We start from the raw sequence: 13,093 nt of genomic DNA, 5'->3' as shown, positions 1-13,093 counted from the left end.
GAAAGGAAATGAAAAACAATGATTTGCTTTCAAAAATAAACATTTATTTCAAAATTAATGCTTACCAGCTGTATCCTATGATCTAAGGATATCTATCCTATACACCGATTGCATTTGGCCGTCGTAAGACTTTCATACGACTTCATTGCAAATTATTTTGTGTACAATTTTTATTTATTTCGCTTCATTTAACATAGTACCATAACGGAGTCCACAGTGAGTTCATTCTTTTCCATGTATGACATTTAATATACATGAACAAAACTTTCCATAGATTCTCATCACGCGTCTTAAACTAAGATCTTACTGCAACTCGCGCGCGATAGATTCTCTTAACACAACACCCCTCTCTGTTCATCGCTTACACGAAAGCGACAAAAACTTTAAACGTATACGCCACTCTTAATTAAGAATCACGATTGATTCTATTTACTTGTCGTAGGACAATTAAATCTTATCATTGGTTATAATAAAACAATGATTTCATTATCAATTATTTCATCAAAAAGGGGATTATTATACAATTCGTAATTCCCGCTTTGATATATCGAGATGCGAATCATTTGCTGATCGAACACTGCATTCGTTACCATTAAGTAATCGAGGACTGTTACATTATCGTTACTCCATAATTCTTCTCCATTATTACATCTTCACTTTCTCTTATTTTCTCACTCAAAGTTAAAACGATAGTACCGCTAAATGTTGATATCACATTTGGGGCTTTTGAAGAGGACACGCGACGTTTTCTAGGCGGCGTCCTTCGCAGATTGCACCAACTCCCCGAAGGAAGTCTCCAGACATTGGCGTAGCTCTGCATAACTTACCACTAACACGCTTTGCTCGTCTCGAGACATCAAGCAAATCTACAAAAGAATAAATAGTTTAATACCAGTTATAAAAAAGCAAAACTGAAGAATTGACAACATGCCTTGTCCTGGGAACCAGAATCCAGCTTGTTCAAACAAGAGACAACGTGTGCAAGATCCAACCATGGCCTGCCATCAGCAGTCACCTGGTGAAAAACGTAATCCCTGAAGAGTTTGAGCATGTAACGGTCACCAGTTTCAGCCCAAGTTGGTTCTAGATTGAGTTCAGGTCGTTCATTGATAGTTGCCAGCTTGACAAGGAGTTTAAACAGCCGGCCGTTCTCCAGCTCCTTCGCTAGCTCATTCTCAAGGACGTCCGAACGCAATTGAGCCGCATCTAGTTGAGTGTAAAATCGCGCGCCGATCATCGGCATCAAGTCTGTGACACTACGCCGAGCTTGATTGGACAGTAGGTACCTGGGACAAAAAAGCATTAAGTAACCCTACGATCTCCATAAAAGTTTGCAATTAAATAACATTCTAGTATTTACAGGATGAGATTTCGAAGATCGGTAGAGTACGTGCGAGCGACTAGCTCCAAGGATGCCTGCATGTTGTCTCGATGAACAGCAAGGAGACTACGACAGGCTAACGCCAGCACGAGTTTTCCCAAAGCGATCAAATCTTCTTGTTGATAATGAGGAATCAAAGACAATGGATTAGCCGCATTTCCATCAAAAGTAACTACATCTGGAATAGCCACGCAACTCAGTCTCAGTCGCGTCCTCGAGGTCAGCAACACCTTTGTGGGATCTAAACATCTGTATGCCAAACCTAAAATAATATTGAATTAATACATAATCCAGTTCTTTGTTAAGTATTTCAATCAATTAGATCCAATGGTAATATTGGTAAAATTACCAGCAGCATGTATAACGCGTAAAGCGGCAGTTAACTGAATAATATAACTCCAAATCAAACTTTCAGGTAGCATACTACTGTGCTGCTGTCTGAGGATAGTGTTTTTCGTGTGACTATAGGGCCGAGGTGCGTTAGGATCCGAGGAGAAAGGGTCAGTGTAACCATTGAGCTCTGTCGCAGAGAAATGCTTGTTCAGAAGCGTCTCAGAGCCCGGATGGTAATCATACACGAAAATCATGGCTGTAAAGTAAATTGCGTTTATTAGCCATGATTCATCAGCAGCAGACCTTTTTAAAGCATATTCTTTTTACGAACAATGGTCACCGAAAGCCTTGGTAGTGAAAACTTCCCTCAGTTGAACCAGATTAGTGTGAGATAATCTTTTCCACATATCAACTAGGACCATACATTTTGTATTGGCTAGCCTGAAATCTATCATTTATTTTGTTTGTTAGATATTTCTTTTTTTCTCTCTATCTCTTATTTGATAGATTGATGAAAGGGTTTTTACCATGAATACGTCGAAGGCAATAACGTGTCCCACTTTTGATATTAGTTGCCTTATAAGTGGAGGTTTGATAACCAAGAACAGTTGAAGCTGGCTTGTGAATGGGTTCCAGGGGACAGAGCTCATGATAATTATCGACTTCATTAGGCAAGTCAGCAAATCGAATGAAATCAGGCTGTGCCAGAGTGAGAGCATTCTTTTGTAAAATATCCAATCTTAGATTTTCACTAACAAAGAAGCCAGGAGCTGCCTGTGGAGGTGGAGTAGATGGAGCAGAGGAGCTGTTGGAAGATGAAGTTTTGGTGGGTTTTATCGGCTGTAAGTGCGCCGGTGTTCCTGGGTAGACATAGCCTACCTGGCCAGCTCCCAAATTCCCAATCTAAATTATAAAATACATTTATTGACTATAACTTTATTTGGAGAATTAAAGATTATAAGTTTTCATACATTGTCTGGGTCCTCTTCACCAACAATCTCTGTAGGGGCATTTCCCAAATAGAAATAGGTGGTACCTCCTACATTCTCTTGAGAATGATAAGAATTATTAAAGAGATTTGGTGAACTACTATTACTACCAGTTAATCCTCTTCCTGGCACAAATTCTGGACTAGCGGTCACCTTTTTCTGAGAGTCTAGGGACAAATTCGACAAATGCTTTGTTACAGCTGTTGTGTTTAAGGTCGATCCAGGACTCTGACGATTCTAAGAAGAGTGAATAAAAGATTCATTAGTTTACATTACATTTTAATAAAGTTTAAAATGAAAATCATAAATATTACCATGTAAGTAGCAAGTTTAGATTCCAGTGGAACTCCATTTGTTTGCGGTGTATAAGCAACAAACATTGCTGGGTCCATTTCTCTTTCGGACAATGCATTTACTGCTGTCACATTTAATCTAAGATACTGTTCCCTTCTTTTAGGAATCCACCAAAGAATTCAACCAGCCTAGTACTAAGTAAATTCTTGGCTCTTTTACATTCCTTCGTAATGATTCTAGAAATTTATATTGTATTTGTATAATATGATTATTTTTCACTGTATACTGGAAAAAGTTTATCAAAACAGAACATGTATTTTAAAAATATTGAAATGAAAAGCGAAATAAAAAAGGAAGAAGTATCAACTAAGAATGAATTTGAACAAATGTTGAGATAAATTAATAACGATGACACTGAACGTAGTTTAAAACGCAGTTGGGACAAAGAAACGGAGGGAAAATCCCAAAGGAGCGGCTGAAAATTAGAGAGAATCAGTAGGGGGGCCAAAAATATCTAAACGTTGGTTTAGAAAAGAAGTAAAAAGAAGAAGAGTATACAGTAGTGCTGATAGTGCGTATAGCAATGGCAGCTGATTTTGACAATAGATGAAAAGCCAGAACGACGCGCAAAATCTAACCTTAGTCTGTCGACAAACACTGAAAACTAAAATTATCAAGAATCGCTTATTTTCATGCGTTACGTCGTTGCTTTGAAGCGTCCTTTAGAAGGACAAAGGGTCACGGGTGGAGGGAAAATGGAAAAATTTTTCTCACTGATTGAACATAACCAAATCTGTCAGCGACGCTCCATTAGAAAATGGCCAAAAATCCTATTGAAGAAATTCTCATATTGTTTTCAACACCACTGGTGGTATTCTAAAAAAAATGTATTACGTCTAACTGTAAATCTGACCTTATTTTATATACGTTTCTGAAAAATTTGAGTGGAAAATTGTCTTTCTCCGAGCTTGCTGGTTGTTGGTACTTTACAAGTAAATTTTAAGCCTTAAGCTTTAAGCCGCTTTTCATGTAGCTTTTTCGCTGTCGCTACACACGCTACTAGCCACTTCCGCTTTAATTAAGACCCGTTTCTAACATTGCAAAATCAAAACAACCGGGTAAAGAGAAAATCTCGGCGCGTTGAGAGATTGAAGAGGTCCATAAGATTTTTGTCTGTAAATATTTTCTTAAAATAAAAAATGATCATTCCTGTACGCTGTTTTACTTGTGGAAAAGTTATTGGCAATAAGTGGGAGGCTTATTTGGGCCTGCTGCAAGCGGAATACACAGAAGGGTGAGATTCATAACCTAAAAATAATTTACTTTTAAGGAGAATTCGAAATTCAAAAATAATTAAGGTTTTATTTAGAAGCTACTTGCTGTAGAATGTCATTGTAATTGATGAATATTTGTTTTAGTGATGCGCTTGATTCCTTGGGTTTGAAACGATATTGCTGCCGAAGAATGTTGCTTGGTCATGTGGATCTTATTGAAAAGCTACTCAATTATGCACCATTAGAAAAATAAGATGTATGCTGTTACAAGTTAAGGCTTTATTCATGTAATTATCTAATTAAATCTCGATATAAAAAATTCAAGGCTGCAAATAAAAAAAATGTTTACTTATAGATAATAAAATTTTTACTTCTGAAGATTCAATTTCTTTTTATCCTATTTTATCAAGAAAAAAATAAATAGATAAATGTAAAACAGCTTTTATTCAATATTAAATTTAGTAACATACATTTGACAATTAACACGTATTCTTTCAGTATTGAAGTATTATAAAAATTACAAAATTTGTTGAAAATATTTGCACTTTGCCAATTTTATTATATGCATTAAATGCAATATTTATAGAATCTTTCAAAATAAATACTGTCATAATTAATGTGAATTATTTTGAAATTCCTATAAAACTGCATTTAAAATTGCTTGAGATTTATATTTAATTTCCAAAGTATAGATTTTGTTACAAAAATTCTAAAAATATTTCATAGTAGAGGCAGTTTACCAGTCTACTCGACTTATTAATAAATTAATAAGAATTTAATTTTGTAGATAATTTATTTGCAACAATTTTTACTGAACCTTTGCAAGTTTGTCTCTTATCAATTATTTGAGTGTTACCATTCACTGATATTCCACTATAAACATGAATATCACATTTCATACTTTCATTTGATAATTAATTTAAATACTGACAAAACGCCTCTTAAGACACAGTTACATATCTTCTCAATATTGACTTTCTTATAAATATTTTTTTTTTAGGAACCATATTAATTGCATTCCAAAAAATATCATCCTACAATGAATTGTTTAAATCGAGGCAAGTTTCCTATATTACAAAAATTGAAAACAGCATTCCAAAAATCAACAATGCAGTATAAAACGACAGTATAAATCTCGTAGAATTATACCTTGTAAAAAAGGATTTAATAATTTCATTGAAAATGCCAATTTTTTGTTAAAAAACAAACAAAACGTAAAACAGTAACTTCACAAAATAACAATCGTTTGTGAAATAACCACTGAGTCTGGCAGTTTTAGTTTTTTTCTTGGCATAAGTAACTTTTATCCTGATTGCTAAGACACTATACAAAAAAATTTTGCAGGCTATCAAAGCCAATATCGAAATGTGCAGGCTTACAATTTGCCTGTTAAATTATTCTAATTGTGTTTTTGATGATATTAACTAGCTATAAAGTTTGGCAATATCTATTAAAGCACTTCGAGAGCCGAATACGAGTGCCATAATACCGATCACGCAGATCACAATGTTTTTCAATGCTACCCAATTACCCGCACCAAATCCTACTTCCCAATATGTGACTGTCTCGATGAACACTGGAACAAGCAGTCCCAAAATAGAAAAGCAGAATGCGCCGATGAGACCGATAAATGGTTGAATTGTTGGCACCGCAATCGCTAGTATGACTGTAAAGCAAATAAATATTACATATTCCATTCATTAGTTCATAAATGATCAATTAGAAAGGACGACTACCTGATGCAATGACCATAACAGTTCTTAAAACATAATTAGCTAAGACTGGTTTTTTCTGGAAACGGTCTTTCAGTCCACTCCAAGCTATATCTAGGCATACGTAAAATTGTAAACCAAACGTGCAATATACTGCCAGTGCAATTAAAATTTTCACAGCTTGTGCGGGTCTGCAATCACACATGATGAATCACAATTAATACAATGGATTAATATTTTAAATGAAAAACAAAAAACAAATAGTTACATTTCTTCAATGGGTAAATTTAATGTAATACTGTCGCTGGTTTCATCTTTGTATTTGAGATATCCCATAAACCCAAGAAAGATGTAAATTAATGTCACTCCAGACATTCCCTTATTGAGCACACCACAGATACCAATAAAATTCTGAGGCGTCTTCATGTTATTTTCCAGTGGCAAGACAACACCTTGAGTTGAAATATTCAATTAGATTCTCTTATTTAATCATTATGCAAAATAACAATTTTCATATATCATTCAAATTTATCTCTCACCGATAGCTTCCATGGCAAAAATAGTTATGCTGAAGAAAATAGGGAAATTCGCAATAGGAGCAACGAGTGGGACGGAACTAATCGCTGGAAGGTCCCAAACAAGATAATAGAAGGTGATTCCGAGACCCACGCCCATAAAAATGTTGGCTACCATCGATACAGGTGCCAGGTACTTCAAGTTTGGTATCCAGCAGAGCAAGATTAGTGGGACCAATAAGATAGCAGTGATCAGCCTTATATCCGTATGTGGTAACTCAGGCCCTCTATAATGATCTATGATCTGCTGGAAATTTGCAGCCACAATTACTGCATACACACTGCAAGTGCCAAAATACGTTGCAAACAAGCTTATTTGGATCAAGTACCTGCAATTATAGATCAAGCAATTAGTTTACGAATCAACGTTTCAGAAGTAATCCTGCAAATATTCCAATTATACCTGGATGGTTTAGAAAACTTTCTACCCCATTTGGGTCCCAATGCAAACGCCGTCTCTGCTACATCAGCAAAACTCATCTCTGTTCTTCTCGTTTTGTAATATAAAACGTGTGCACATTTGACCTACAAATATTTGCAATATATTATTTACACTTCTCGCATTACGCAAACGCAGATAGTTTTGCACAATTTTGATGAGGTTTACCAAAATATAAGCACAGTGAGTGCATACGAATGCTACGAGGATCGTCGCAAAGATTCCAACGAGTAGACCAGCATTTTTGAAGGCCACTGGCATTGCCAGGATTCCAGTTCCCAGTGAAGCTTTCAGTAAATGCGTCAAGGTGTCGCAGTCTCTACAATCAAAGAAAAATTATCATCCTATCCCTACTCTCCAAGTACACACAAGCCTTATGATAAAAAATACTTACGTGGTGGGATTTGCGACAACTCTTTCTGTGAAGGGATCGAATGACTTTCCATCTGCTTGTCCTGCCTCTGGGTCCTTTGGCGCTACTTGTACTTTGTATCTGCAAGCACAATCCAGTTGCATTATTAGCTCGTGTTTACGCAATTATTATCACCAGTCAGTCATTAGATATCGCAATCAAGAGTGATTACGAGTTCAAGAGGCGGTGAATGCTAACAAATCATAATAACGTTGTTAAGATTCGCGTTTGCTGGAGAATCGAAAAGAAATTACTTACGAGTAAAACCACACAACAATAAGAGTAAGAGAGATAAACAAATCGGAAACAAACGATTGGATTGAACGAATAAAACAGACATTATTGCTCCTTGAATAATGAATAAATTAAACAGAAAAAAAATCTTACTTAACGACCCCATCCTTCGATCCATCTTGTGGGAGGAAAGTGTCCAACTCGGTTGGCGCTTTATTCTTTGCATCCGCCTATCGAGATTTTGTTACAACAGTTAGAACAATAACGTAATTTCCATAATTATTAATAACAAACGAAAATAATAAAAACTTTAGCGATATGCATTGATCCAAACGTGATTTCAAAATAGTGATTGATAGTTACTCAGCACTCTGCATGAGTTTATAATGAAATGTTTGGAACTATCGGTGAAAGGAAGGGGTAGAGGTTAGGGTATAGGGGAGGGGGATCGAGAGAAATACTCACCATTCTTTATGTTCCAACGAAGCACGTGCGTCTCCTGTGAACAAACAAAAAAGAGAGAAACTCGTGAGCGAACGAAACTTGCTTGTGACATAATTTATTGGAGGAAAAAAAAAACAAGGGCAGAATTGTTTAATTAACGCAATTTGTTTATATGCGACATTGCGAGCCTTGAAAATGGAAACAGCTGTCTCACACAAGTTACGCATCCGCTTGCGAAATAAAAAAACTTGACTAAAAAGCACGGTTTTCAATAACAATTCTTTCGCAAATCTGTTATTCTTTAAACAACTTTAAACGTTGATTGCGATAAAAAAGAGAGTTGGAAAAAATCAATTATTTGGGAATAAAAGTATAACGAGTTGCATTAAATGTTTTATAGCTGCGACACGAGTAAGTGGGATCTTATCGGTGATCGTTCAGAGATTGTTGTAAGTCATAATTCTTGCCAAGACTCAATTTATAACAAGTAGGCAAATATTTGCACGATGCGTGTTTTGATAAAGGAGCGAAGGAGACGGAGAGAGGTTAGGGGAATTAAGAAGGATAGAATTACCTTCCAGGAAAAAATCAATAATAAAGCACAGAAACTACCCAATTTACAGATAAATAGAACACTAGAGATACCGTGCATAATAAACAGAGGGACGTTTTTAATACTGTACACACATAACTAAATGTGTAATGAAACTCATCGAAGCGTGAAAAAGCGAGGGAAAAATGTTTGACAAAGCAAGCGAGAAGCTAACTGTTCGATAACTTATTATCGCATCAGTAAGCTATTTTTCTTCATCTGAATTATATATATTACGTATAGAAAGACCCAGGATTGACCTAGGCAATGCAAAAATGTATTTTTATCTCAAAATCTCTTATTTATCTTTTCACCAGAGATCAGCGTCTGGATCAGAAATTGCAGATTAAAGGTTAGGAAAATTTTGCTTTATCAGTTTCAGGCAGTTCGAGAGTTACTTTTTCAGGGATACAGCTTTATCGAACTTGTATCGGTTGTATCTACAAGAGTGCTACTGACACGAAAGTCAGAAAAAGATCAACGCAACGACTCGACGGAGAAGGGTCACGACTCCGGAAACCCCAGAGTATAGATGATGCATTTTGCATAATAATTAGATATATATTCAAATATATACCGGGTGTTCGGTTAATTCGTATTAACCTAATAAATGTATATAGAGAAGGAAATCCTGGAATGAAATCTTGTAAAAAATATTGGGAGCCAGCCCGCGGCTGCCTAGTGGCCAGCCAGCAGTTTAATATTCCAAATAAAAGTTGTGCCGTTGGCTAATAATAAACATTGCAAGGGCACATCATTCGCCAACATAGGATAACTTCGAATCGAAACATTTTTAACTCCTAATAGTTTTTCAATAGTGGGTTAAATCTGTGGTCTTAGTTTTTTTTATTTTCCCTACTTTATTGACAGTTTTCGAATTGGCACGAATTAATCTCACACACTGTACAACGTTTTATCTCATAGGATGCTTTGAATTTAAAAATTGTTAATCTTTAAGAACTTTTTGACTGATAAATAAATCTACTTTTCTATAAACTTTTTCCTCATAGGACTCCTTTCACTACCCAGTGTTAGAGTTTACACGAATTAATTTTACATCAAATAAAAGTTTTCTGGTAATAGGATACTTCAAATTAAATTGAAAAATTGTTAATCCTTAATAATTTTTCAGCTAAGAATAAAAAGTTTAGATATTTAACAAGTTTTTTCTTCCTAGAATTCCCTTCTTTATTTACATTTTTTAAATGGGCATGAACCAACTTTACACCTGGTAGAATTGTACTCCGTAACATTCCCCATCCCTTCTCTAAAATTTCCGAATACGAATTAACTTACCACCCGATATACAGCGTTGTGGCAGTAAATAAAAAAAGCAATTTCAATGAGTAATAGAAAAATTCAAACTTTGCATCGGAAGAGCTCTCAGTCGTGATTTGGCGCGGGTAGTGGGTCAAATTCTTATCAGACTTATGCATTTTTAATACGCGTTCAAGTTTCTTGTGACGCAAAACTCGACGCGATACATTATTTTTAGTTTGGTTGTCGAACCTATACTGCTTCTTGAATTCTGTCAGTAAAATGATAGCGATAAATAAAAAATATAGTACATATACGAGAAAAATTTCCTGATGCTAATTTACGACATTGCATCATTTCTATGAAGCAAAGTCATCGATCAACAAACGGGTTTACAAGACGATCGATTCTAGTTGGGGGAGGGAGGGTAAATAATAGAAACTAAAGAATTGCGTTCAAATTTAGCGGAGCTTAACATACAGAGGGAAATTTTCAATTAGCGTCCAGCATTAGCCAATGTTTAATTTATCCGGTCGATGAAGTTGAGTCGATAATTAGCAAGGCAAATAAGTAATAAGTATAGCACAGCCTTGTGAATAAAGTAAAAATGTTCCATGCGAAGCGTAATTTAATGCCAGATCTGTCCGTCAGGTGGTCGCACCTTTCAGTATCCTTCTTGCACGTTATGCGTTCAACGCTTTTGAAATTGTAGTACCAACGTCGAATGAAAAAAGCTTCAATCCTATCTGAAAGCTGAAATAGTTCAAGGTTAGCAAAATGTTACAGATGTATTATTCTTGTCTAGCAAGATCCACACATTCGATACCGTTTTTCGAGTTCAAGGCAACGCCAATAACATTATCTTATCACAAGTAAACATAGGCCTTGCACAAGACCAAATTTTTAAACTTGTATTTATCGGAAAACTTTCGTATTGTGCTATGAGAATCTTGCGATGAATACATTGACAAATGAGAATAGTGAATTTATCATGATGATAACAGGAACGAATAATTTTCATCAACGATCCAGCTTTATCTGACGATTTTCATTCATTATCATCAACGATAGCCACTCTACATATAATTTCTACCGATAATCCTTTATCTACCAATTTTCATTCATAAAACTGAGCGTTGAGAAATGACCAATTTCATGTGTCAGAGAAAAGCAAAATTTACCAATGGCTGTATTTTCTGGAGTAGTTTTCATTCATGAACATTAAGGGGTTTAGACATTCGGTGCTCTATCCATTAATATATCTGGTTCTTGTTATCAATTTTTCAGGATCGAAAAGATTTGGGTTAACTGAGCTAAAAAGACGCTTTTCGAAAAGAGAGCGGAAATAATCGGAAATACTAGAGCGCAGTTACATCAGATAGTGCAAAGCTGCCATTACTGGCCATACAAGTCTCGTCTGCCGAGCTGAAACTCCCCATCCACGTGGTTGGCGTCTGACGAAACACGCCACGAACTTGCAGTTGGCTCTTCCAAATCCCCACCCCCTCTCTCTCTCTCTTTCTATTTCTCTTCCACTCACAGATCACCAAACTTCCCGAAAATGACTCAACTCAAACGTCGACAGTTTCCTGGAACCGAAAATCTAACCTTCTTTACTTCAACCGTTGCAAAGTCAATCTTCACAATTTTATAAATTTGTTTTAGAACCTTACTTAAAATTCCTCCTGTTTTTCCGAACATCAGTACAAATCTCACTTTGAATGATTAATAAATCTCATTTCCTTGAGGGGGTTGATAAAAAAAAACTTAATCCACGTGCAGACAGGAATATAATTTATTGGCAGGGACTCTGTGTGCGTGAAAATAGGTACAAATTAAACAAGGATTTGTTACATTAATGGCGTGGAGGAATAATTGAAAGGGGTGTGCATGTGCTTTCAGAGTTTGAGGGAACGAAGCAAAGAGAAGCAAAGAGAAAGTACTTACCTAGCGTGTCCTTGCAGTAGTATTGAAAGGACCTAACGGTTCCTAGTGGCGAAAACTATCGGTAATTTGTAGAAAAACGAAGAAAACTGGCCTCGCAGACATGCGATAATTGAATCGAGTTGCCTAGGAAGCCGACAGTAACTGAAGCGGAAGTAACCACCGAAGCTTCCTCCACGAAGGTGCGCGAGCAACTGAAGAGAAACGAGCGAAGCGACCGAATAGAATCTAATTCCTGAAATTGCTGCTAGGCTTGCTGAAGTCTGAAACTCGACCTCCGCGACTCGTCGATCGACCGCGGCGCCAAACTGAACTGAGGTGACTTCTTCAGCTGAGCTTGGCTGAACTCATCTGCTGCCGTTGTAAGGCAGGAAGGAGTCGTGTAAAAATTGCGTTTTATTGGTTTATGCAAGATTCTTGTACGCACGTTAACTTTTGCTTCATCAGTCAAAGTCTGAAAACTGAAAGCTTGATCAGCATTAGAAGGATAGAGTTTAAGTGATACTTACTTGTTGTTTCTATACAATTATCTTATCAACTAACCAGCTGTCATAAATTGTTTATTTTCTCAAAACTTTGTTTTTCTTAGATACTTCAGACTTTCTTTTTAAATAGGGTTGATTTCGAATGATGGAAACATTCCTAAAACCAAATTCAAACGCTATTCACTCACATAACTAACCTAAATTGGACATAGCAAGTGAGCTTCCCTCAACGGATTAACCGCTAAAATTGGTGGTTATGATAGCTAATAAATATTTCTAACCGTGCACCATGGCTAACTACACTTGTAGATTATAACAATTGTCACCTCTGTATACTATTAAAAATACTATATTAAAATTTATTCGTCTTTTTTTTTAAATGTATGATAATTAAATTTTGATCCTAAATCAGAAAATGCTTGTATATTACACAGGACAAAATATTTGACAATTGCACTTAGTTGATTAATGATATGATTTACTCATGCAATCAACTTCACTCTTGTTCACGTTCACAATGGTCATTTTCGTTCACAATTGGTTCAAATCATTCAAATATGCATTTATAGAATACGTGATTGTGTTTTGGTTGCGAAAGTGCCAATTCTAGTTTCACTGCTTGTTACACATACTAATTTGTACAGTCATTACTGTTCGTGGGGACTTGAAGGGTTTTCTGCAATTTCTCTGTACTTGAATGCCAAATGTATAACCCGTGAAAAAACCCT

At 36.0% G+C, this 13,093-nt stretch overlaps 2 protein-coding genes and 1 long non-coding RNA gene across 6 annotated transcripts; 1 reads left to right on the top strand and 2 right to left on the bottom strand.

Annotated features, from left to right (window-relative positions):
* Nucleotides 1-28: 28 nt before the first annotated feature.
* Nucleotides 29-3,247, bottom strand: PAN3 (Poly(A) specific ribonuclease subunit PAN3). Its single transcript, XM_066734860.1, has 8 exons — nucleotides 3,018-3,247; nucleotides 2,686-2,940; nucleotides 2,242-2,617; nucleotides 2,046-2,162; nucleotides 1,731-1,970; nucleotides 1,361-1,643; nucleotides 932-1,286; nucleotides 29-866 (listed from the first exon to the last, which is right to left on the bottom strand). The coding sequence occupies exons 1-8, from the start codon at nucleotides 3,093-3,095 to the stop codon at nucleotides 750-752; spliced, it is 1,821 nt and encodes a 606-aa protein (XP_066590957.1). The 5' UTR covers nucleotides 3,096-3,247; the 3' UTR covers nucleotides 29-749.
* Nucleotides 3,248-4,134: 887 nt separating this feature from the next.
* LOC136778216 (uncharacterized) lies at nucleotides 4,135-4,649 on the top strand. Its single transcript, XR_010823384.1, has 2 exons — nucleotides 4,135-4,291; nucleotides 4,416-4,649. It is a non-coding gene; the product is annotated as an uncharacterized lncRNA (long non-coding RNA).
* Nucleotides 4,650-4,762: 113 nt separating this feature from the next.
* Nucleotides 4,763-12,258, bottom strand: path (pathetic). Of its 4 annotated transcripts, none has more exons than XM_066734863.1 (11): nucleotides 11,884-12,258; nucleotides 10,598-10,689; nucleotides 8,109-8,142; nucleotides 7,797-7,873; nucleotides 7,392-7,490; nucleotides 7,166-7,316; nucleotides 6,962-7,083; nucleotides 6,523-6,887; nucleotides 6,252-6,435; nucleotides 6,008-6,174; nucleotides 4,763-5,937 (listed from the first exon to the last, which is right to left on the bottom strand). In XM_066734863.1, the coding sequence occupies exons 3-11, from the start codon at nucleotides 8,109-8,111 to the stop codon at nucleotides 5,696-5,698; spliced, it is 1,410 nt and encodes a 469-aa protein (XP_066590960.1). In that variant the 5' UTR covers nucleotides 8,112-8,142; nucleotides 10,598-10,689; nucleotides 11,884-12,258; the 3' UTR covers nucleotides 4,763-5,695. The 4 variants fall into 4 exon arrangements, with proteins under 4 accessions (XP_066590960.1, XP_066590959.1, XP_066590958.1 ...); XM_066734862.1 differs by lacking the exon at nucleotides 11,884-12,258 and adding an exon at nucleotides 11,118-11,241; XM_066734861.1 differs by lacking the exon at nucleotides 10,598-10,689 and having other exon boundaries at nucleotides 11,884-12,202.
* Nucleotides 12,259-13,093: the final 835 nt, after the last annotated feature.

This window comes from Prorops nasuta, unplaced genomic scaffold (genome assembly GCF_024137725.1).
Source record: "Prorops nasuta isolate Cenicafe-Biocafe unplaced genomic scaffold, Cenicafe_Pnas_1.2 PNAS00014, whole genome shotgun sequence".
Taxonomy (NCBI): Eukaryota; Metazoa; Arthropoda; class Insecta; order Hymenoptera; family Bethylidae; genus Prorops; species Prorops nasuta.
The sequence above is the reverse complement of the archived record's forward strand: the minus strand, read 5'-3'. Positions and strand labels throughout refer to the sequence as shown.